General features: G+C 39.2%; 1 protein-coding gene across 2 annotated transcripts in view; it reads left to right on the top strand.

The window, feature by feature from the left end:
- Nfatc3 (nuclear factor of activated T cells 3) overlaps positions 1-26,513 on the top strand; it is a 77,554-nt gene that overhangs the window by 20,590 nt on the left and 30,451 nt on the right. For both annotated transcript variants that reach the window (XM_021169508.3, XM_029480364.2), the window contains exons 3-6: positions 3,911-4,073; positions 19,119-19,318; positions 23,228-23,400; positions 25,727-25,867. In XM_021169508.3, coding sequence (XP_021025167.1) covers positions 3,911-4,073; positions 19,119-19,318; positions 23,228-23,400; positions 25,727-25,867 — 677 coding nt within the window. The remainder of the gene's footprint in view (positions 1-3,910; positions 4,074-19,118; positions 19,319-23,227; positions 23,401-25,726; positions 25,868-26,513) is intronic.

The following is a 26,513-nucleotide window of genomic DNA, read 5'->3' as shown; positions in this document are numbered from 1 at the left end:
GCTCACCAAGCTGCCAGTTTTAGAAAAAAAAAAAAAAATGTGTGTGTGTGTGTGTGCACACTCATGGATGATGTGTGTGAATGTGCATATGTGTCATGCCTGTGTGGTGTGTTCAGAGAACAGCTTTCTGAAGTGGAGCTAGTCTTTCCTTCTGCCTTCATTCTGGTTCTGGTTCTGGGGATACGGCTTGGACAGTATGGCAGGCACTTTAATGAATTCTCCTCTTGCTTTGTCCTATTAATAACAAGCATTTTTCTCTCACAATGTATTTACTTTTAAATGTTTATTTAATTGACATGGGATCTTGCTATATTGTCTGTATTGACCCATACTGACCTAAAATGTATGATCCTACTATTCCAGCCTCCCAAAGTAGCTGGGACTATAGGTCCATGCTATTGGCCTTCTCCCTCCCACCATCCCACCCCACCCCCCCAAAAAATCTTTCTTTGAGACTGGGTCCTATGTAGCTCAGACTGGCCTTAAGTTTACTACATAATTGACAATGGCTTTGAAGTTCTGATCCTCCTACCTCCATCTCCTAAATTCTGGGATAACAGGTGTGTATCACTACACCTAGTTTTATGCAATACTAGGGTTCATACTCAGGTTTTCTTGCATGCTAGGCAAGAACTCTACTTACTAACTGAGCTTTGTGTTCATTACTGTTTGATTTGTAGATGTGTAAATAATTTTACAGTTATTTTCTAGGTGTGTGTGTGTGTGTGTGTGTGTATGTGTGTGTGTGTATGTGTGTGTGTGTAGATTTATGTGGAGGCCAGAGGTTGATTGACATTGGATGTTTTCCTAATTCTTCATTTGTTTCTCCACTTGTTTTTTTGTTTACTTGTTTGTTTGGTTTAGTTTTGTTTTTGTTTTTTTGAGACAGGGTTTCTCTACATAGCCCTGGCTGCCCTGGAACTTGCTCTGTAGATCAGGCTGACGTCTAACTCAGAGATGTACCTGCTTCTGTCTTCTGAGTTCTAGGATCAAAGGTGTTCCCACAACTGTCTAGCTTCTACTTGATTTTAAAAGAGAATCTCTCGTTGATCCTGGTTGGCTGGAAAGCCCCAGGGATCTTCCTGTCTCTTCCCAGTGCTGGGATTACAGGCTTAGGCCACTGTGCTGGCTTTTATGTGTGTTTTGGGGATTTGAACCAAGGCCCTCATTATAGAATGGCAAGCACTCTGGGCTGGTGAGATGGCTCAGCAGGTAAGAGCACTGACTACTCTTCTGAAGGTCCTGAGTTCAAATCCCAGCAACCACATGGTGGCTTACAACCACCCTTAATGAGATCTGATGCCCTCGTCTGGAGTGTCTGAAGTCAGCTATAGTGTACTTATGTATAATAATAAAGACTGAACAAGCAGAGTTGACCAGAGCAAGCAGGGCCAACCAGAGGGAGCAGAGGTCCTAAAAATTCAATTCCCAACAACCACATGAAGGCTCACAACTATCTGTACAGCTAGTTGTACTCACTGCATAAAATAAATAAATAAATCTTAAAAAAAAAAAAGAATGGCAAGCACTCTTTCTACTGAACAGTCTTCCAAGCCCTTGTAATATTTTTAATATTAATAGATCTAAATTAACCTTTAGGTCTTTACAATGTTTAAATAATAATTCTTCTTCTTCTTCTTCTTCTTTTTCTTCTTCTTCTTCTTCTTCTTCTTCTTCTTCTTCTTCTTCTTCTTCTTCTCCTCTTCCTCCTCCTCCTCCTTCTCTTCTTCCTCCTCCTCCTTCCTCTTATTTATTTTATGTGGGTGCTAGGAATTGAGTCTGGGTCTTCTGGAAGAGCAGCAGATACTCTTAAAAACTGAGCAATCTACCCAGTCCCCAAGACTAAGGACCTTCAAAATCTACACTTCTACTTCTTTCAGTATTTCTACTTCTTTCTCCCTGCTCTAGTATGACTCTGTGGAAACCAATCTATTCTGCCTGTGGCCTCCTCCACTTCCTATCATTTCACTCTTCTCTCTAAAGAACTGCTTATCTCAAGCAATCCTGTGATTGACGAAAAGTTTAGTTTCAGTACATAACTGCTTAACATAAAGCATTTTGGTATGTTTTATTATTTTATGTATATGAGTACAGTGTAGCTGTCTTCAGACACACCAGAAGAGGGCATCGGATCCAATTACAGATGATTGTGAGCCACCATGTGGTTGCTAGGAATTGAATTCGGGACCTCTAGGAGAGCAGTCAGTGCCTTTAACCACTGAGCCATCTCTCCAGCCCTTAAATTCTTTTTTTTTTTTTTGGTTTTTCGAGACAGGGTTTCTCTGTGTAGCCCTGGCTGTCCTGGAACTCACTTTGTAGACCAGGCTGGCCTTGAACTCAGAAATCCACCTACTTCTGCCTCCCACGTGCTGGGATTAAAGGCATGTGCCACCACCGCCCGGCTTTAAATTCTTATTAATCAAGGATATAATAGCCTTTTAAAAACATACCAAAATGCTTTATGTTAAGCAGTTATGTACTGAAACTAAACTTTTCGTCAATCACAGGATTGCTTGAGATAAGCAGTTCTTTAGAGAGAAGAGTGAAATGATAGGAAGTGGAGGAGGCCACAGGCAGAATAGATTGGTTTCCACAGAGTCATACTAGAGCAGGGAGAAAGAAGTAGAAATACTGAAAGAAGTAGAAGTGTAGCTTTTGAAGGTCCTTAGTCTTGGGGACTGGGTAGATTGCTCAGTTTTTAAGAGTATCTGCTGCTCTTCCAGAAGACCCAGACTCAATTCCTAGCACCCACATGGCAGCTGACAACCATCTGTAACTCTAGCTCCAAGGCATCCAATGTCCTCTTCTGGCCTCTGCATCTATTAGACATGCACATGGTACACAGACCGACAAACATGAAGGCAAAACACTCATACACATAAAATACACATGAATAAAATGACTTATTCTTCACAGCTACGGGCTTTAAGAAATTGAACTATGGGCTGGTGAGATGGCTCAGTGGATAAGAGCACCCTACTGCTCTTCCGAAGGTCCAGAATTCAAATCCCAGCAACCACATGGTGGCTCACAACCATCCGTAATGAGACCTGACGCCCTCTTCTGGTGTGTCTGAAGACAGCTACAGTGTACTTACATATAATAATAAATAAATAAATCTTTAAAAAAAAAAAAAAAGAAAAAGAAATTGAACTACTAGGAGGACTAGGATGACAAACAACTTTAATCCCAGTACTTGGGAGGCAGAGGCAGGTGAATTTCTTTGAGTTGGAGGCCAGCCTAGCCTATAGCACTAGATCCAGGACAGCCAATGCCACTTAAGTCCTTTTTTTTTTTAAAAGAGATTTATTATTTATTTATTTATTTATTTATTTATTTATTTATTATATGTGTGTACACTGTAGCTGTCTTCAGATACTCCAAAAGAGGGCATCAGATTTTTGTTACAGATGGTTGTGAGCCACCGTGTGGTTGCTGGGATTTGAACTCAGGACCTTTGGAAGAACAGTCGGTGCTCTTAACCGCTGAGCTATCTCACCAACCACCACTTAAGTCTTTAGGTTAAAGAATTATTTATTCACAAAAAAGGGATAGAGACCCTGGTGATGGTAGTGCATGCCTTTAATCCCAGTTCTTAGGAGCCAGAGACAGGTGGATCTCTATGAATTCAAGGTCAGCCTGGTCTACAGAGCAAGTTCCAGGATAGCCAAAGGTACACAGAGAAACCCTGTCTCAAAATAGCCAAACCAAACAAACAGAAAAAGAATAGCCTATTAAATACCTTCCATGGTTGGTACTGTAACTTACAAATGAAATAAGGTAATTTTGGAATACTTTTTTTTTTTAACCACTGGAAAAAATATTGGAGCTGGCAGAGAGATGCTTTGAGTCTTTGACTCTGCTTTGCAATGATAATATGATGAGGTTGTTTGTTGTGTTTTGTTTATAGCACATCTTCATTACCTCCGTTAGACTGGCCTTTACCAACTCACTTTGGACAATGTGAATTGAAAATAGAAGTGCAACCTAAAACTCACCATAGAGCCCATTATGAAACTGAAGGTAGCCGAGGGGCAGTGAAAGCCTCTACTGGTGGCCATCCTGTTGTGAAGGTATGAGATTTGGGAGCTTTTCCCTATAGATATGCATGGTAATGATTGAAGAAGTATATTGATTTAGCTAAAAGAAAGAAAACTCAAATTTGAAGAGCCTCTGTTTTGTATGGTTGTTGATGTGGCAGTATTTTCTTAGCTAGTCCAAAAGAAACCTTCCTGACTTTCCATCTGGGGAAATAAGATATTGGTGGTCAAATTGTTGTTTTTCTGATTTTAAAAAGACTATATTGTGTCAGGTGGTAATGGCCCATGCCTTTAATCCTAGCACTCAGAAGTCAGAAGCAGGCAGATCTCTGAATTTGAGGCTAGCCTGGTCTATAAAGTGAGTTCCAAGACAGACAGGACTATACCAGAGAAACTCTGTCTTGGAAAACAAAAAACAAAACAAGACAAAAAAAAATGTGTGTATAAATATACTAGATGTTCCTGGGGAAACAACTCAGTAGAGGAAGCATGCTCTGTAAGCATGAGGACTTGAGTTTGAATTTCTAACAATGACGTAAAAATCTAGCTTTGACCAAATGTGCCTGTCTCAGTACTAGGCATAGAAACACCTCCTGATTTCAGGAGTTTTCTGACCAGTTGCCAGCCTAGTCAAGAAAGCTAGCTTCAGTTTCCGTGAGAGAACTTGTCACAAGGCAGTAAGGCAGAAAATAATAAAGGAACTCCATGTGTATTCATGACATGCAGCACACACATACACACATACAAATTAAAGCTGTGCAGAAAGTAGAAAGAATAATGCAATAGATGGGTAGATGTTGTAGATGCAATAGATGTTGTCACCCTGAGAAATAAGCAACATTTGATCATATTTTAGCCTCTCCCTCATCTTTCTCTTAAACATATATTGAGAGGGAAACTAGATAGTTGTCTTGAAAGATGAATGAATTTTTTTAAATTTATTTTACCTGCATTTGTGTGTGCCTGCTTATTTGGAATTACAGGCAGTTGTGAGCCTAAGGATGTACATGTGAATAACTGAACCAAGTCCTCTGCAAGAACAGCAAGTGGACTTAACTGCTGAGACATCCGTTAGTAAACTTTCCATCACTGTGATACCATAAATGAGGGAATCAGCTTGTAATGAGGAAGGTTTATTTTGGTTCAGTTTTGGAGGTTTCAGTCCTGTTGATTGGTTTTTCTACATTAGGGCCTATGGTGAGCCATAGGCTATTTCGTTTATTTCAAGTATGTCTCATATTTTTAAAGCTTTGAATTAAGATTTTTTTTTAATTTTAAATTCACATGAATGGAGTATAACATTTAAAAATAAATAAGTGGGGCTGGTGAGATGGCTCAGTGGGTAAGAGTACCCGACTGCTCTTCCGAAGGTCCAGAGTTCAAGTCCCAGCAACCACATGGTGGCTCACAACCATCCGTAACGAGATCTGACTCCCTCTTCTGGAGTGTCTGAAGACGGCTACAGTGTACTTACATATAATAAATAAATAAATCTTTAAAAAAAAAATAAATAAATAAATAAATAAAACTAAGATATGCTTAGTTTTAAACCATTGATGGTGATTTTTGCTTGTAATTCCAGCCTCCAGAATATTGAGGTCAAGGGGATCACTGTAGATTCAAGGTCTGCCTAGTGAGTTATAGGACAACATGGCTACCAAAGAGACTCTTGTCTTTTAATAAGGGGGGCAGAGGGAGTAAAAACAACAAACAAAAAAGTTTTTTAAAAATGCACAATAGGGACCTGGAGAGATGGCTCAAAGGTTAAGAGCACTGACTGCTCTTGCAGAGGTCCTGAGTTCAATTCCCAGCAACCACATGGTGGCTCACAACCATCTGTAATGGAATCTGATGCCCTCTTCTGGTGTGTCTGAGGGGAGTGACAGTGTACTCACATAAAATAAATAAGTGAATCTTTAAAAAGAAATACACAATAATCTGAAACACCAGCATTCATAAATGTCAATAAGTGCAAATTAGAAACAACTCAAGTGCATTAATAGTTATGCAACTGTAGTTTACTTATAGACTACTACCACCCATCTGTAGGAAGGCACAAATAGTTGCTGTATGCAACAACTTGTGTAGTTTTCCATGGTGTTTTGGTCTGTCATAGGTATACCATTACTCCCAGTTCTCATGGCTCTCTATGGAAGTATAATGATTAAAAAAAAAAAATCTGACAGGGTTACATATAGCTTTCTCAAGTTGAATAAACTGTAGAGACATAGATTAATAGTTTCTAGGAAACAGTTTAAGTGTCACAAATATAAGAAAATTTATTCATAGTGATGGATATATCTGTATCTTTACCAGTGTAGTAATTACTTAAATCTCTCTTAAATAAAAATGCATACAAACAAACAAACAAACATATAAGAATGTACATAAAATATATGGAAAGTGTGGGACTGTAGTTGGCAGCTATACTGGTGCCAGTTTCCTGGTGTCTGTGAAGAGAGTTCAGTGCTGTGAGTGCATGCTGTATTCTGTTTACGATTTCAGGTACTAGGGATTTGGTAACTTTCACTAAGGAAAAAAAAGAGCTTATACCATATTGTTTGGCTAACCTGGTCTGCTCGGTCAGACCTTATCTCAAAATACATTAAAAGAGTATAGATTAAACAGTGGTAAGCTTTATTTCTTTTCTATTTTGTTGCTGTGCTGGGGCCAAACCCAGGGCCTCATACATGAAGGGCAAGTACTGTACAACTAAACTCTATCCCTAGTGTGATACAGAAATATTTCAATCTTACCATAGAAATTTTGAAGTTTGAAAGATGAGGTTTATAATTTTGTTGTTCTTAGACATTGTACTTTATCATATGTAAAGATCCATTGCCTAGTGATGATTTGGTTTTGTTTTTGATTTTTTTTTTTTATACAGTCTCATATAGCCCAGGTTGACCTAAAAGTCACTGTGTAGCTAAGGATGGCCATAAAGTACTGATTCTCCTGCCTGTGTTTCAAGTGCTAGTAATGATTTTTTATATGACATTGTTATATATACATCAACACTTATTTTTGTTTTGTCACATTTTTGCCTTTCAGCAATTTATGATATCAAATTTTATTTTTGTGTTTTTAGTATCTCTGCAGTGTTTCAAATCTGTTCATGTTTCTGATATAGACAGATCAGGGTTCCTTCCCAAGTAATTTGGCAGGACTGATAATGGAACTGCTGTTATTAAAGTCTCTGTAGTGTGTCCTGTAGTGACCTTCAGGCTTTAACCCTCCCGCTTAAATTAAATTAAGCAGGCACAGATCTTTACTATGGAAACGATGTAGAAACATAGCAAACAGGCCGAGAATGGCCTGACTAGCAGAGTACTGATAATAGATGAGAGATGCTAGAGGATTCTTTAACAGTAGTCATTTGTTGATAGCATATAACATAAATGTTCCTTCTGTGACTGGATATGTCAGTAGTGTAACTAGTTTGTTCTTTTTTAAAATCACTGAGATACAGAGCAGTCCTATTTTTCTTATCCTGTATTATATGTACTTAAGCAGATGTTGTCAGAAATATATTTATATATATTCCCTTTGAAATCTTATATGCACGATTACCTTCCCACAGCCGTAGTTTATTTTATCAAAGTGAAAAGGACAGGTGGTGGCTTATATCTTTGCCAAGCTGGTATAAATATGAGTCATGTAATATGACTAAGGACTCTTTGGTATAAGGTGCTTATCCCCTTTGTGATGCTTATAATAACATTTATGTATAATAGTAACATTTAAATTTATTTAGGATTATTTAATTAAATAATTAAGGCAGAGTATATAACCATTCTCTATCTTGACTTTTTCGTCTCTAGAAGTATAGAAGACATGGTAGTTTGTATGTGGCATTATCATTTAACTCATTTGCTGCTAAAGAATTACAAGAAAAAATTTTAATTTCTACACATGGACATTTGTATGTGTGTGTTTTCCAATTTCTTCTTTAGTTATTTAGGCCTTTTTTTTTTCCTGTGTTCATATTGAACATTTTATGTTTTATTAACTAGTTTCCATTTGATTAAATCTCAATTAAATTGTTAATGACAAAGCAATTTAAAGGTGTTAAAAATGAAAATATTGGAAGATTTCTTTGTTATATAAGTATTAAAATACTTAAAGAAAGCTGCAAATTCTGCTTGAGTATAGTGAATTGCACATTGCTGTTGCACTTTAAGAGCTTAAGGTAATGTCAGGAATTGAGGCACAGATGTGTCTGGAAAGGGCTTGTGAGATGAGGGTGAAAACATTCAAATTGGATAAAAGTCTATAATAATGAATTAGGTTTCAGACAGACAGGCAGGCAGACAGACAGTGTGTGTATGTGTCTGTATCTGTGTCTGTATTGTTAACAGACCAAGTGGTAACTTTTGTCACAAAACAATGATAGTGATTTTTAGTAGATGATATAAAGTCTTCATTAAGACATGAGTTAAAGGTTCTGAGGGCAGCACTAGCAGATCTGCTGAAAATGCAATTGAACAGTTTGCATACTAAAGAGTAAACCCTATGGTGCCCTCTCTTAACTTCCAGAAAACTTGAGATAGTTTATACTCTGTTAGATGAGAGTCTGGAAGATTTATCAGAGGTGCACAACAGAAAAAAATACAGAATCTGAAAAATAAACTTCATTATTTTAAAATGTTTAACTTACAGTTACTTGAATTTTTCTGTTATAAAGGGCTAAACATAACCTTAGCATAAAAAACATATATTAACTCTAGTTCAAACAGAAAGTTTAATTTAAAAAAATGCAATTAAGATCTACACCATATAGGCATAGTGGCTCTTATATAAAAGGCATTAATTAACACTAGCTCAAACTAAGTTTTATGAAAATGTAACTAAAACTCTACAAAGAAAGCTAGGCATAGTGGTTCACACCTGTAAACCTAGCATTTGAGTGGCTTAGAAAGAAGATTGCCACAAGTTCAAGGCCAATCCGAGCTGCTGCGTGAGATCCTATCTCAAAAACTAAAAGTTATATGTATGTATTTAAAACATGGCTCATCTGTAACATACGTGCCATTATAGTACAAACACAGAATGCTGGTTTAAATTCTTTTGTTGTTGTTGTTGTTTTGTTTGGTTGGGTTTTTGTTATTTGTTTTGTTTTGTTTTTGAGACAGGGTTTCTCTGTGTTGCCCTCGTTGTCATGGAACTTACTCTGTAGACCAGAGTAGCCTTGAACTAACAGAGATCAACTTGCCTCTGCCTCCCTAGTGCTAGGATTAAAGGCATACGCTGCCACCACCCAGCTTAAATAAAACATTTTAAAGTATAAATTTTTTAGTGAAATTAGGACTGAAGATGTACATATGTTATTTAAAAGCCACCAGTCTCATTTTTTTTTTTTTTGGTTTTTTGAGACAGGGTTTCTCTGTATAGCCCTGGCTGTCCTGGAACTCACTCTGTAGACCAGGCTGGCCTCGAACTCAGAAATCCACCTGCCTCTGCCTCCCGAGTGCTGGGATTAAAGGCGTGCGCCACCACGCCCAGCTCATTTTTTTAATTTAATTTATTATTTTGTGTGTATGGGTGTTTTGGCTGCATGTATATCTGCACTATTTGTGTGTACAATGCCCCTGGAAACCAGAAGAAACATTGGGTCTTCCTAGAATTAGAGTTACAGGCAGATTATTAGCCTCCATATGGGTTTTTATCTTCCTAGATAGATGGTCAAAAGATACATATCTTTTAAAAAGATACATGTCTACCTCCAGTTCCGAGGAATCCACTACCCTCTTTTGTTCTTCAAGGGTATTGCACATGAAGATAGTGTATAGTCATACATGCAGGCGCAAAACACTCAACACATAAAATAATTTTTTAAAAAGTGGTATCTTGAGCCGGGCGTGGTGGCGCACGCCTTTAATCCCAGCACTCGGGAGGCAGAGGCAGGTGGATTTCTGAGTTCGAGGCCAGCCTGGTCTACAAAGTGAGTTCTAGGACAGCCAAGGCTATACAGAGAAACCCTGTCTCAAAAAACCAAAATAACAAAAACAAAAACAAAAGTGGTATCTTAGCCAGGTGGTGGTGGTAGTGGTGGTGGTGCATGCCTTTAATCCCAGTACTCAGGAAGCAGAAGAAAGCAGATCTCTGGATTTGAGGCCAGCCTGTTCTACAAAGTGAGTTCCAGGACAGCCAGGGCTACATAGAGAAACCCTGTCTTAAAACAAAACAAAAAGTGATATCTTTTGTTAATCAGAGATTTTTCCACTTAATTATTAGCCATTTGTTTTCTACTTATATCTATGTGTCCTTGAAAAAGGTTGTTGGATTTATGGCTTATCATTCTTCTCTAATTAAGTTGTGTCTGGAATGTGAATGACACTCATGGATCTTGCCTTTCATAAGATGGTGCCCTAAGTCCTTGGTTGTATCCCTAGATCTTCATGCCACATTACTTGCAGATTTTATAGACCAGTAGTTCTCAATTCTGTCAGACCTAAGCCTACCCTCTAAAACAACAATAAAATGGAAATTCAACAATAATATAGATGAATTTGCATGCAGTATTAACAATGTCAATGTTACAGTGTTAAAAGGAAGTATAGGCCGGGTGGTGGTGGCACACGCAATTAATTCCAGCACTTGGGAGGCAGAGGCAGGTGGATTTCTGAGTTCAAGGCCAGCCTGGTCTACAAAGTGTGTTCCAGGACTGCACAGAGAAACCCTGTCTCGAAAAAGCCAAAAAAAAAAAAAACAAAAAAAACAAAAAAAAACCAAAAAAAAAACCAAACAAACTATAAAGCTAACTTAAAGTAATGAAAGTAATGTTCCAAAATGAAGAGACTGGCTAATCACTTAAAGAAGACAGTAAAGTAGTCATTTAACACCTGCAATTCAGTGTGAGTTTTGTAGGGACAAAGGCGTGTGTATTGATCAGTAGCCTAAATTCCAAAAATAGCATTATTTGCAATGACATGATTTTCTGAAATGATGAACTGTTTACATGGTAATTAAGCTTATGAAAAGCTTCTAAATGTTAAAGCTTAAAAATGTTTTGTGTTTTTAATATACCAAGGATCTGGCTTCTAGGTTTATAATCTTTTTCTATACTTGAATGTCTGATGGAGGCATTCTAAAATACTGTATGTTACATAGGCTAGTTATTACTTTGAAAAACTATGACTATTGAATAAATTGATGGGAATTTCTGTCTCTAACCCCCTCTTAATAATTGCCTATAGTATATCCCATTTCATTTGTTAGGTGAACATGACCACTCTACTACAAAAACCATTTCTCATGTTGATAACTAAAATTCAAAATAGCCTTCTAGCCCCCCACCTCCTAGAGTGCAATACTGTCCATGTTAAGAAGGATTATTCTGACCCACAGCCATAAATCAGGTGGAGTTCAAGGAGTCTTGTGGAAGAGGGGAGTGGGGGGAGTTGAGGAATCTGGAGGGGTCAAAGACACCACAAAAAGACCTACACATTCAACTAGTCTGGGCCTACAGGGGCTCCCAGAGGCTGGGTCACCAACTAGGGAGTATGTGGGGGCTGGATGTAGCAAATTGCAGCTGGGGCTGTCTAGGTCCCTGCCATTGGATCCTTTTCTCCCTACCTGGGCTGCCTAATTGGTCCTTAGTGGGAGAAGATATGCCTAGAACTAGATGTCCCAGGGTAGAGTGATACCCAAGGGGTGCTCCCCCTTCGCTGAAGAGGAGAGGGGACAATGGAGGAGGGATTTGTAAGGGAGGAGGTGGGAGCTGTGATTGGGATGTAAAGTAATAAAAAAAACTGGAGAAACAAATAGAAACTTAAAAACAAAGATGGGAGGGCAGGCTGGAGAGATGGCTCAGTGGTTAAAAGCACTGGCTGCTTTTCCAGAGGTCCTGAGTTCAATTCCCAGCAACCACATAGTGTCTTACAATCATCTGTAATGGGATCTGATGCCCTCCTGGTGTGTCTGAAGACAGCTACAGTGTATTCATGTACATAAAATAAATAATTATTTTAAAAAAGTACTATTCTGGAGCTGGACATGGTGGCATATACCTTTAATCCCAGTGTTTAGAAGCCAGAAGCTAGCAGCTCTCTGTTTGAGGCCATCCTTGTCTACATAGTGTTCTGGAGTAGCCAAGGCTACATTGTGAGATCTTGTTTCAAAACAAGAACACAAAACAAAAAGTATTGCTGTTCTGGACCTGGGTCAGCAAACAATAACCTTTATGAGCCCAGACTGGCCCTCTATCTTTGTATAACTTGTGAGCTAGGAGTGGTTTCATGGTTAGAGGAAAATAGCAAGAGAACACTATTTGAAACATGTAAATTCAAATTTAAGCACTCATAAAGTTGTACAGAAACATGACTATTGTAAGGAGCCAAGGAAGCCCTAACTAAGTAAGTGAAGCCCTTAGTGAGTATGTGTGTGCTCTTGGCATAAGTACAGGCCATGTAAAGTTTTCCCTTCTGGTCCATGTGTGAATATTGACAATCTGTACAGAGTATGTCCACCAGAGTTTTTTCTTCCCTGGATATTTATGGCCTGAAGACTGCTCCTCTATAGAAACCCAAAACAGCATCAGAAAATACAAATACTACATTATGATTCATAACAGTAGCAAAATTACAGTTATGAGGTAACAATGAAAATCATTTTATGGTTGGGGTCAGCACAGCATTAGGAAGATTAAAAACTGATGTTTCAGCCAGGTGATGGTGGTAAGTGCCTTCAATCCCAGCACGTGGGAGGATCTCTTTGAGCTTGAGGCCAGCCTCACCTACAGATCAAGTTCTAGGACAGCCAAGCTACTCAGAGAAACCGATTTTGGGAAGAAAAATAAAAAGCCACTGTCTTGGCCAGGTATGATGGTACTTGCCTATAACCCCCCACAATCAGTCTGGAGATGTAGACAGATCACAAATTCCAAACCAGCCTGAGAAACTTACTGGATTTGAAATCAGCTTATGCTACAAGATGCTGTATCAAACTTGTCATAGTGACACATACCTGTATCCTAGCATTCAAGAGGCAGAGCCAGGAGTTCAAAGCCAACTGTTGCTCCATAATGAGTTTGAAGTCAGTCTGAACTACCCAAGACCCCGTTATAAACAAAATAGAACAAACAAAAACTAGGGCTGAACAGGTGGTTTAGTTGTTAAAGAATAAGGTTCACAGGGTTGGAGAGATGGCTCAGAGGTTAAGAACACTGACTGCTCTTCCAGAGGTCCTGAGTTCAATTCCCAGCAACCACATGGTAGCTCTTAAGCATCTGTAATGGGAACCAATGCCCTCTTCTGGTGTATTCGAAGACAGCAACAGTGTACTCACATACATAATAATAAATAAGTCTTTTTTTTTTTTTTAAAGAATAAGGTTCACAACCAAAACCAAAAACATCTGTTTGCCATCTTAGGAACTGTTGGAATATCCTGGTCTATGTGTAGGAGGCCCAAGAGATACTTTGTTAGCCTCAGTTTACCCTTTGACACCTTGTGAGGGGAAAAAAAAAAACATATAGAGGATGCTGCATACTTTGGAAGCTGGGAATGGGTTCAGTATCTTTTGAGAGTGTCGCTGTGGATTTCAGCTGACAGGAATGACAGTATAGATGATCCTCAGAGGACCTTCTATAGGTTTGTGATGCTTAGAGAGCTACATGTCTGGGTGTTCAAACCTGAGTTGATCTTTAAGTTGGAGTCTAGACTTGGGCCATGGGGCATAGCAGAAGCCTTGGTTTTGTTTGTCATTATCTGGCTTCTCTGGCATCTCTATGAGAACATGACAATATTGTACCAAGGATTAGATATTACACAGGAGAAAATCATGATACTTCTGTTGGCAGCCAACTCATCCTCCGAAGCTGATTCACCTTGTCAACCATCAAAAGTACCCATACCAGAAAGAGCTCAGTTGATTCCAGCCTAAATTACTGACCAAACGTGTGTTTATAAATACAGGGTAGCTTGTTATCCAGGGTTAGGTAATGATTTCCTTTTTCTCTTGTTGAAGTTGCATTTCTTCATAGATGTTGTATTATATGTTAAATATGTAGATATAGATTTATCTACATATCTATATGATTTCTGCTTAAACTCTTATTCTACCACATGCCACAGAAGGAAACAGGTATCTACAGCTTGATCATTAAGCTAGAAACATTAGTAAACCAGATTTTCTGGTGGATATTGGGCTCAATAGAGCATAGGTCAGTGATTTACATTTGAAACTCTTCTGGTTGTGGCCCCTTGAGCACACACAAGCTCATCTTGGATGTAAGTTTATTAGAATAGTTGATAATGCCATCCACAGATAGAAGTAACACCATAGCAAGGTCTTTGAAAAGAATACATAGCTCCCCACTATCACCAACACCAAGGCAATAGGTTTCCTCTCCTTGAGTCTTGGAAGGAAGACCATTAGAGATGATTTTCCCCCACATCTGTCATGTCATACCCTTCTGCTTACTATAGCTAAGTCACACTTTATTTGCTAATGGTAATATCTTTTGGGAGGGGGTACTTAGAATTTCTAGCTTTTTATGCTATATGTAGTCAATCATGTAGTCAGTCACAAATCTCTCTTTAGGATTTTTTTTTTTAATTCTGACATCTTTTTTTAAAGATTTATTTATTTTATACATGCAAGTACACTATTGCAGTCTTCAGACACACACCAGAAGAGGTCGTCACGTCCCATTACAGATGGTTCTGAGCCACCATGTGTTTGCTGGGAGTTGAACTCAGTACCTTTGGAAGAGCAGTCAGTGCTCTTAACCACTGAGCTACCTCTCCAGCCCCTCTCTTTAGGATTTCATAGATAAGATTTATTTAACTTATTACATTCTTTTCATAGTTTCTGTTATGTTCCTGCCTTCACTATAATTTAAAATTTTAAAATCTTGCTTGATTTTAGTGTTTTCAGATTTTCAGCTGGTTTCCATGATTCTATCTACACCCCACAAATACACCCTCACCCCCACACATACACCTCCACCCCCACACACCCTGGTTTTTTGAGACAGGGTTTCTCTGTGTAGCCTTGGCTGTTCTGGAACTCACTCTGTAGACCAGGCTGACCTACAACTCAGAAATCTGTCTGCCTCTGCCTCCCAAGTTCTGGGATTAAGACTTGAACCACCACCTCCTGACTCTTTCTCCTCTTCCTCTTCCTCCTCTTCTTCCCGCTCCCCCTCCTCCTCCCCTTCTTCCTCCTCCTCCTTCTCTTTTCTTCTTCTTCGTCTTCTAATTAAGCATTAGGTGATTTTTATCTTTCAAGCACGTCATTTAATTCCTTAAAATTTAACAGGCTTTTTTTTTTTTTTTTCTTTTTGGTTTTTCAAGACAGGGTTTCTCTGAGTAGCTCTGGCTGTTCTGGAACTCACTTTGTAGACCAGGCTGGCCTCGAACTCAGAAATCCGCCTGCCTCTGCCTCCCGAGTGCTGGGATTAATGGCGTGCATCACCACGCCCTGCTTAACAGGCATTTTTTAAAGGATTAATTTATTTGTTTCATGTATGGGCCTGAGTATATGTATCTGTACTGCATATATGCAGTACCCACAGAGGCTAGAAGATAACATGGGATTCACTGGAAATGGAGTTACAGATGGCTGTGAGACTATTGATGTGTGCTGGGAATTGAGCCTGGGTCCTCTGCAAGAGCAGTAAGTGTTTTAACTACTGAGCCATCTCCAGCCCCCCCCCCTTTTTAAATTTTTTATTGGTATATGTAAGTACACTGTATGTAGCTGTCTTCAGACACACTGGAAGAAGGTGTCAGGTCTCATTACAGATGGTTGTGAGCCACCATGTGGTTGCTGGGATTTGAACTCAGGACCTTCAGAAGAGCAGTCAGTGCTCTTAACGGCTGAGCCATCTCACTAGCCCCTTTTTTGATTTTTTGAGACAGGGTTTCTCTGTATAGCCCTGGCTGTCCCGGAACTCACTCTGTAGACCAGGCTGGCCTCGAACTCAGAAATCCGGATTTGCCTGCCTCTCCCTCACACCCAGCTCCAGGCCCCCCTCCTTTTAAGTGTCATTTATAATATATTTATTGGATACTGGTTGAATTAATAACATTTCAATAAAAAATTACAGCTTTCATAATAGGTTCTCAGTAAACGACAGACAGTTAGAATGATGAATAAGACAGTTTCTGCTTTTTGTAGCTTGTATGAGTCCCAGGAGAGTAGATTGTAAAATTTAAAAGTGTTGATAGTAGTCAATACTATGAAAACTAATAAAGCAGCATAAGAGATGTAAATAAGGATGTAGGCTTCTCTGAGGGTACTGTCTTTGGGAACAAAGCTAAATAAAATGAAGGGAGAGGATAATAGAAAGATCAGAAAGAAGAACATTCCAGAGGGTTAAAATACTAAGTAGTCCTGATCTTAAAAAACAGACATAGTGGCTGTCTTTAACACACCTTTAGTCCCAGCACATAAGAGGCAGAGGCCTAGCCGGGCGTGGTGGCGCACGCCTTTAATCCCAGCACTCGGGAGGCAGAGGCAGGCGGATTTCTGAGTTCGAGGCCAGCCTGGTCTACAAAGTGAGTTCCAGGACAGCCAGGGATATACAGAGAAACCCTGTCTCGAAAAACCAAAAATAAAATAAAATAAAAAAAAAAAAAAAAAAAAGAGGCAGAGGCCTAATATCTGTGAGTTCAAAGCCAGCCTGATCTACAAAGAGAATTCCAAAATAGCCAGGACTACACAGGGAAACTTTGCATCACGGGGGAAAAAAAGTAACTTAAGTCCTGAGGTTTGGAATGGAATGGGCAGTGGTTCAAGTGGTAAACCAGCATGTCTAGGCTGGCTGTGGGAACATAGGACAAGATAAGAACAACAAAGGTCCAAATCTCATCGGCCTGTATGTAAATAATTGGAATTAGCCCTGAATGAAGTGAAACCATTAGAGAGGTTTCAGTGAGGGTAAGGAATAATATGGGGGACTGTGGATTTTTAAAAATTATTAGATTTATTTAGCGTGTGTGCATATGTGTGTAGACATGGATATACCGTAGTATGTACATATGGGGGTCAGAAGACAAATAAGGGAGTTGGTTTTCTCCCACCATACAGGTCTGAAGATTGAACTCAGAATGCTGGGCTTAGAAGCAAGTGCTTTTACCTGCTGAGACATCTCATTTGCCTATTTTTTTTTAATTAATAATAATAATAACAATAATAATTCAAATGTGACAGTTCACTAGAGTGGGAGACTCCACTCCAGAAAGCTTACAAGTTTAAGTCCAGCCTGGCCTGGCCTAACATAGCAAGACCCTGTTCTGAAAAATAAATACATAAATAAATGTCAAGGGGCTGGAGAAATGGCTCAGTGGGTAAGAGCACCCAACTGCTCTTCTGAAGGTCCTGAGTTCAAATCCCAACAACCACATGGTGGCTCACAACCATCCTTAATGACATCTGACTCCCTCTTCTTGAGTGTCTGAAGACAGCTACAGTGTACTTACATATAATAAAAATAAAATACATTTTAAAAAATGTCAAAAACATGCTGATTAGGACAAAGGTATAAGATGGGTAAAAATATTTGTCTTTATGATTATAGATATAAATAGACCCAGAATAGTGACAAACTGAATCTGACATTAAAAGGGTTGAATATCAAATAAGATTTATTCTAGAAATACAAGTGTAATTCAGCATATGAAAATAAATTAATGTAATGTGTCACAGTAATATCAAAGGAAAAAACACATATGTAGATTGATTTTAAAAGTACATTTAAAAGGGGCTACGGGGTAGAGCTAGATAATAGAATGTATGCTTAATCTATATAAAACTCTGGGTTCATTTTCCTGCACTGGAAAAAAGTATCCTTGTTTTTAATTATGTGAACACATAGAGTCCTTTGTCTGTATTTTTGTGTGGGCACATTTGTTTGTGGAGGCTGGAAGACGACAGCCTTGGGAGTTGTTACTCCCCTGCATGTATGTTGGTTTGAAGACATGTCGGATTGCCTCTGCTTCCAGTGCTGGAATTAAAGGCATGGACCATGATACAGTTGGAGGCTTTGGAGCAAAAAAAAAAATTTGAGACAGGGTCTCTCAGTTAACACAGGCTGGTCTTGAATTTAATATGTAGATCAAATGATCTATACCAACCTTAGTCTGCTAAGCCCTGCCTTGTCTTTTAAAATTTTTTGATGATTCAAATGTTTGTCTGGGGGCTGGAGAGATGGCTCAGGGATTAACAGCACTGAAAGCACTGACTACTCTTCCAAAGGTCTTGAGTTCAAATCCCAGCAACCACATGGTGGCTCACAACGATCTGTAATGAGATCTGACGCGCCCTCTTCTGGTGTGTCTGAAGACGGTGTACTTACATATTATAAATAAATAATTCTTTTAAAAAAAAAAAAAAAAACTTTGTCTTTCCCCCAACCTTCCCCACCTCCAAGTTCCTTTTTAACATGTTCCAGTGTTTAAATCTCTATAATTTAAAAATTTGGGAGCTGGAAAGATGGTTCAGTAGTTAAGAGCACCGCTGTTCTTTGAGAAGACCCAGTTTTGATTCCCAGCACCCATGTATATAGAAGAAAAAAAAATTGGAGGGCTTTTCATGGATTAATTTTTTTTCCAACATAATATCTTTATTGAAGAATGGAGAGATGGCTCAGCAGTTAAGAGCACTGACTGCTCTTCCAGAGGTCCTGAGTTCAAATCCCAGCAACCACATGGTGGCTCACAGCTATCTGTAATGGGATCTGATGCTCTCTTCTGGTGTGTCTGAAGACAGCGACAGTGTAATCATATACATAAAATAAATAAATAATATCTTTATCGATTATTTGAACATTTCACATCATATACCCTGATCATGCTCACTTCCCAGTCCTCTGTGTCCACTCCCCATCCCTTTATAGCAATGTCTCCCCTGTCACCCCCCCCCCCCAAAAAAAAGGAAGGAAAAAGCAAATCCATTTTGTGTGGTCCATATACTCAGTGGGGCATGGTCAGGCTCTCACGGGTTACTTTACTGTCTGTTTTGTGATAATATTTTTATTTACAGTGGTATGTAATACAAATATAGTAGGCTTATAAGCTTATTTTAAAATGCCTGGATAATGAAGTGTACTTTCTTGTGTTTCTTTTCATTTAGCTCCTGGGCTATAGTGAAAAGCCAATAAATCTACAGATGTTTATTGGAACAGCCGATGATAGATATTTACGACCTCATGCATTTTACCAGGTGCATCGGATTACTGGAAAGACAGTTGCTACTGCAAGTCAAGAGATAATAATCGCCAGCACAAAAGTTCTGGAAATCCCACTTCTACCTGAAAATAATATGTCAGCGAGGTATCTTTTTTGGATTTTGGTTTTGCTTTGTTTTGTTTTTTTGAGATGGGGTCTCATTATGTAGCCCTGGCTGTTCTAGAACTCACTCTGTAGACCTTGCTGGCCTCAGACTCACAGATTCACCTGTCTCTATCTCCAGCCAGCTAACCTAAAACCTTTGTTAAAATGAGCATGCTCAATGGTTAAAATCCCATATTCTTCTTCCAGAGGACTAGAGTTGTGTTCTCAGCACCCATTTCAGGCACCTGACAACTGTCTATAATTCCAGCTTCCAGGATCTCTGATACCCATAGCCATCACAGGCACCTGCATTCCTGTGCATCAACACGCTCACATAATTAAGAATAAGATTTAAAAAAAAAAAAAAAACTAAATTTAAAAAAAAATCAGTTTTTTTTCCTTGAAACAAAACTGCATGGTTTATTTGGCTTTGAGTTTTAACTAACTACAAAATATAAAATTGTTTAAAGCTAACTGACTAACATTACATAAGTAATTCTGAAAATTTTGCTCAGGAGAACAGTAGGTTTCCTATTTCCAGAAAGACAGTTGGTGACTTGTATCTGTAATCCCAGAAGGCAGGAAGAACAGGAGTTCAGGGTAATCCTCAACTAGATGGTGAATTAGAGGACAGCCTGAGCTATATGTATAAGATCCTATCTCAGAAAACGAGAAACAGTGGTCAGGGGCAGTGGTCCATATCTTTAAAAGTCTTAGCATTTCAGAGGCAGAGGTAGATGGATCTGTTTGAGGTCTGCCTAACTACATTTTCAGTTCTAGGCCAGCCAAGTCTATAGTGAGATATTGTCTAGGAACAAACAACATAATCCCAGCACTTGGGAGGCAGAGGCAGGCGGATTTCTGAGTTCGAGGCCAGCCTGGTCTACAGAGTGAGTTCCAGGACAGCCAGGGCTACACAGAGAAACCCTGTTTTGAAAAAACAAAACCAAAACAACAACAACAAAACCCAACAAACAACAACAAAAATACAGAACATGGTACTTTAAATATCTACTCAAAGCCTCTTCCTGTCTTCAAAATAGGGCCAATGTGAATGAGTCAATGTTATACCCTGATTGAAAATTCAAGTTGGGGCTGGGGAGATGGCTCGGTGGTTAAGAGCACTGACTGCTCTTCCAAAAGTACTGAGTTTAATTCCCAACAACCACATGGTGGCTCACAACCATCTGTAATGAGATGCCCACTTCTGTCTGAAGACAGCTACAGCGTACCCAAATACATTAAATAAATAAATAGGTTTTTTTTTTCAGTTTTTTATTAGATATTTTCTTCATTAACATTTCAAATGCTATCCCGAAAGTCCCCTATACCCTCCCCCCACCCTGCTCCCCTACCCACCCACTCTACTTCCTTGGCCCTGGCGTTCCCCTATACTGGGGCATATAAAGTTTGCAAGACCAAGGGGCCTCTCTTCCCAATGATGGCAGACTAGGCCATCTTCTGCTACATATGCAGCTAGAGACACAAGCTCTGGGGGTACTGGTTAGTTCATATTGTTGTTCCACCTATATATAGGGTTGCAGGCCCCTTCAGCTTCTTGGGTACTTTCTCTAGCTCTTCCATTGGGGGCCCTGTGTTCCATCCAATAGATGACTGTGAGCATCCACTTCTGTATTTACCAGGCACATAGCATCACAAGAGACAGCTATATCAGGGTCCTTTCAGCAAGATCTTGCTAGCATATGCGATAGTGTCTGCGTTTGGTGGCTGATTATGGGATGGATCCCTGGGCGGGGCAGTCTCTGGATGGCCCATCCTTTCGTCTCAGCTCCAAACTTTGTCTCTGTAACTCCTTCCATGGGTATTTTGTTCCCCATTCTAAGGAGGGATGAAGTATCCACACTGGTCTTCCTTCTTCTTGAGTTTCATATGTTTTGCAAATTGTATCTTGGTCATTCTAAGTTTCTTGGCTAATATCCAGTTATCAGTGAATGGCATCTCATGTTTAATAAATCTTTAAAAAAAAAAGTTAATTTGTTTGTATATACCTCTAATCCTAACACTTAGAAGTCTAAAGTCAGGACAACTTTTGAGTTTGAAGTTATTTGGGCAACAAAGTGAAACCCTATCTCAAAAAACAAAAACAGGAGTTTTTTCAAACAAATTTAAAATTGTTTTTTGTTTTCGAGACAGGGTTTCTCTGTATAGCCTTGGCTGTCCTGGAACTCACTCTGTAGACCAGGCTGGCCTCGAACTCAGAAATCCACCTGCCTCTGCCTCTCAAGTGCTGGGATTAAAGGCTTGCACCACCACTGCCCGACAAAAATTGTTTTTAAAGATTTGTTTATTTTATATATGTGAGTACACTGTTGCTATCTTCAGACACACCAGAGAGAGCATCAGAGTCTATTACAGATGGTTGCGAGTCACCATGTCCTTCCTGGGAATTGAACTCAGAACCTCTGGAAGAACAGCCAGTGCCCCACTTGGGGAATCCTTCCCATAAACAACCACCAAACCCAGACACTATGACAGATGCCAACAAGAGCTTGCTGACAGGAGCCTGATATACCTGTCTCCTGAGAGGCTCTACCAGTGCCTGGCAAATACAGAAGTGAGTGCTCACAGTCATCTATTGGATGGAGCACAGTGTCCCCAATGAAGGAACTAGAGAAAGTACCCAGGGAGTTGAAGGGTTTTGCAGCCCCATAGGAGGAACAATATGAACTAACCAGTACCCCCAGAGCTCCCTGGGACTGAACCACCAATCAAAGAAAGCACATGGAGGGACTCATGGCTCTAGCTGCATATGTAGCAGAGGATGGTCTAATTTGTCATCAGTGGGAGGAGAGGCCCTTTGTCCTGTGAAGGTTCTATGCCCAAGTACAGGGCAATGCCAGGGCCAAGAAGTGGGAGTGGGTGGGTAGGGGAGCAGGGGAAGGGGATAGGGGATTTTCGGAGGGGAAACTAGGAAAGGGGGTAACATTTGAAATGTAAATAAAGAAAATAGCTAATCTTAACTGCTGAGCATCTATCTATCTATCTATCTGTCTATCTATGATTCATGTGCATGACTGGTGCCCAAGGAGGATAAAAGAAGGGCTCTGATCCCCTGTAACTAGAGTTAGACAGTTGTTAGCTGCCATGTGGTTGTTGGGAATTAAACCCAGGTCCCTTGGAAGAGTGGTCTGTACTCTTAACTGCTGAGCCATTTCTCCAGCCCAATTACTTTATTTTAATTTATTTATTTTAAAACATCCTTTTTAAGATTTATCTACTTTATGTGTATGAGTGTTTTGCTCAGTTGTATGTCTGTATCATATGTATTCTGGAACTGGAGTTACAGACAGCTGTGAGCTACCTTATGGAAGCTGAGTATTTTGTGTATATTTTTATATGTGTATATGTGTGTGCTGAATGATGTATGTGCATCTTGTGCATACAGTGCCCAAGAAGATCAGAAGACTGTGTCAAATCTCCTGGAACACGTGTTACAAGCAGCTGTGAACTGCCTGGTGGGGGGATTAGGAATCAAACTTGGATGTTCTGCATGAACAGTATACCCCTTAAGCACTGAGCCATCTTTACAGCCCCTTATTTTTGTTCATAGGCCCAGGCTGGCCTTAATTAAGTATCTTCCAAATATTGGGATTATTAAAATGTGCTACCACACCCACCCCAAATTTTTCACCTAATTCAGGATACAGAGTTCTTTCTGGAAATTTTTTGTTGTTTTGAGAGAGAGTCTCTTATGACCTATCTTGGCCTTGAACTCATTATATAGCTGCGACTGACCTAGAACTCCTGATCCTCCCACCTCTCTACCTTTCTAGTGCTGAGATTATACGTGTGCATGACTGGCAAATTGACAATGTGTATCTATGCCATTGAGTTGTTCAGAACCAATTTCTGACTAATAAAATTTAAAATGTATTGGTTTTTTTCTAGTATTGACTGTGCAGGTATTTTAAAGCTCCGAAACTCAGATATAGAACTTCGAAAAGGAGAAACTGATATTGGCAGAAAAAATACTAGAGTCCGACTTGTATTTCGTGTGCACATCCCACAGCCCAGTGGAAAAGTTCTTTCTCTACAGATAGCATCTATTCCTGTTGAGTGCTGTAAGTGACCTTGTGTTTTAAAATTTCGATGTAAGTTTTGGGGGCAGGGGGGTTGTTTGTTTGTTTGTTTGTTTTGAGACAGGGTTTTCCTGTGTAGCCCTGGCTGTCCTAGAACTCACTTTGTAGACCAGGCTGGTCTCGAACTCAGAAATTCGCCTGCCTCTACCTCCCAAGTGCTGGGATTAAAGGCATGTGCCACCACCGCCCGGCTGTATTTATTTTTTATTAAAATGGGATATAAACTAAAAATACAGCGAGTCTGAGTTGCTGGTTTGTTTTTCTGACATGAAAATAAGTTAACAAGGTGAAAAAGAGTGCTAATTTTAGGTTAGAAATGTCTTCTCACTGTAGTTTGATTCTAGGCAGCTATATGGCTGTAGAGAAGCTCTTCTTGCCTCTTCTCTGCCTCCCTCTCTGTCTTGCCTCCAACTTACATTTTTTCTAGCTCCTGCCTGAAGCCTGTTGGGATTGAGTATAGGTTTGTACCACCTTCTCTACCTGTAAATGAAAGTATATGAGGATCCTGTGGTGAAACTGTGATCTTGATGCTTTTAGTTGTCACTTGATTATCTTTCAAGTGTTAACCTTAATATAATAGAATTCTGTTTTGCAGGCTTACCCCTCAGCTGAATAAGAATTAATGGGGTTGATTGGTTGGTTGAAGACAAGGTCTCACAATGTAATACTGGTTGGCCTAGAACTGTCTCTAGGTAGATAAAGCTGACCTTGAGTTCACAGAGACCCAACTGCTACTGCCTTTTGAGTACTAAGATTCAAGGCGTGTATCACCATGCTGGGTTTACAAGTGCTCTTAAACACTGAGCCAACTCAACAGTCCCTGCCTTTTATTTTGGAATACAAAGTCTCATGTATGGCAATCTGGCCTCAAATTTACTCCGTAGCTGAGTATCACCTTGAGTTCATATACTTCTGTCTGTGTCTCAAGTGCAGGAGTTACAGGAATGCATCACCATGCCAGGTTTGTGTGGATCAAATCCCAGGTGCTAGGATGCTAGGCAGCATCTTACCAACTGAACTACATCCCCACTCAGACTACATGAACTCTTAGTTGGAGGTCACATGGAATTATAAAATCTTCCTTTTGTCTGTTTGGTAGTTGCTGAGTCAGTTAAATTTTATCATCTCCCAAATGAATGTAAGAATGCCTGAGAAAATCTTGTTGATATAACTTACTATAGAACAAGTTTAGATATTTTAAAAAGTAGTATGGGTATATGGTACAGAATTTATAGTGGGTTTAGGGACATGTGTCTGTAATTTCAGCACTTGGGAGGTGAAGGCAAGAGGATCAGGAGTTCAAGGTCATCCTCGACTACAGATGAAGTTCAGGACCAGCTTGGACTCTGACTCAGAAAAGAGGGTGGGGTGGGGGAACTATATTGTTAGCTGTTAAAGAACAGAAAGTAGCAGGAAAAGGTGGAATAAAAACTTAAGTAATGCTGTACATTAGAAATCACATTATAGCCAGGTGTCGGGATATATACACCTTTAGTTCAACGTTTTGGGAAGCAGAGGCAGGATTTGGGAACCAGGCCAGCCTGGTCTACAGAGTCAGTTCTAAGACAGCCAGTGCTATACAGAGAAACCCTGTCTCGAAACACCAAAAAAAAAAAAAGAAAGAAAGAAAGAAAAAAGAAAAGAAGTCTAATGTTGTAATGATGTGAGAAAGAGTTGTTTGTTCTGTAGGAGTTACTTAAATACTTGTCTTAATTGATCATAGTTTAATTACATATTTTGGACTTGATTTTTATAATTATATTTGTAAATTGTAACAGTTCTATGGATGGCATATACTTGAGTTAAATTAAAAAAACAAAATATTAAGTAAATGTATGGGAGCCAGTGCATTAGTTAGAAACATTAATTTCTCTTTTTCAGATTTTTTTGCATTTATACTCTAAAATAATTTCATTTCAAGTCAATATAACTCTCTTGTTTCTAAGCATTTTAGCTCTTTTAATAAGAATTATTACCAGTGTTTTGACTTTTTTTTAAGGATTTATTTATTATTTATTTTATATGTAAGTACACTGTAGCTGTCTTCAGACACACCAGGAGAGAGGGAATCAGATGTCATTAAGGGTGGTTGTGAGCCACCATGTGGTTGCTGGGATTTGAACTCAGAACCTTTGGAAGAGCAGTCAGTGCTCTTAACCGATGAGCCATCTCTCCAGCCCCCTAGTGTTTTGATTTTTAAAAACCTAAATTAATGAATTCCAATGTTTATTTTATATAGTATGGACATATCTTGAATGTGTGAAATATTTTTAAATAATATTTTGTTTTTCTTAACTACTGAAAACAGCTCAGCGATCTGCTCAAGAACTCCCTCATATTGAGAAGTACAGTATCAACAGTTGCTCTGTCAATGGAGGCCACGAAATGATTGTGACTGGATCTAATTTTCTTCCAGAATCCAAAATCATTTTTCTTGAAAAAGGACAAGGTAAATAATATAAAATACAAATTAACTCAGTATAAGTGATTAAAGAAGGAAATAAATTAAGTAGATATTACAGTTATATTAATCACCAAATAGTCTTCATAAAATTATAGGCATCCTCTAAGCAACTGGGTTTTATTGAAAACTTACAGTCACTAAATTCACATGTATGTGTTAAATTCTCTTTAATGGCATATTAAAAGTAATTCACCCAGCATTTCTACTACTTGATGTTCACTCAGGAAACCTGGGACATATGTCCACACAGAGGCCAAGACACAGATACCTATGGCAGCGTTGTTCATAACAGCTCCAAAGGAAAGAACAAAATCCTTACCACTGATGAGCAGACAAAAGCAATATGCTGTGTCCACAGTACCCTAGTTTCTTCTCTCTTGCTTTGATAAAATACCCAGACATTTAGGTAACAAAAGGAGTTTGGTTTATAGTTCCAGGTTTCAGCTCTGTGGGAAGTAAAGGCAGGGATTCAGGCAGCAAGTCACACCCACAGGTCAAGACAGTCCCTCACCTCGTGCCACAGGCCAGCTTGGTCCAGACAGTCCCTGTGTAGACTCTTCAGGTGATTCTAGGTTGTGTCAGATTGACAACTAAAACTCATCGTCATACATAAGTGGAATATTTAGTATAA

The sequence above is a fragment of the Mus caroli genome, unplaced genomic scaffold (assembly GCF_978045245.1).
Source record: "Mus caroli unplaced genomic scaffold, Mus_caroli_1 scaffold_10, whole genome shotgun sequence".
Classification (NCBI taxonomy): Eukaryota; Metazoa; Chordata; class Mammalia; order Rodentia; family Muridae; genus Mus; species Mus caroli.
This window is presented reverse-complemented; position numbering and strand designations above follow the sequence as displayed.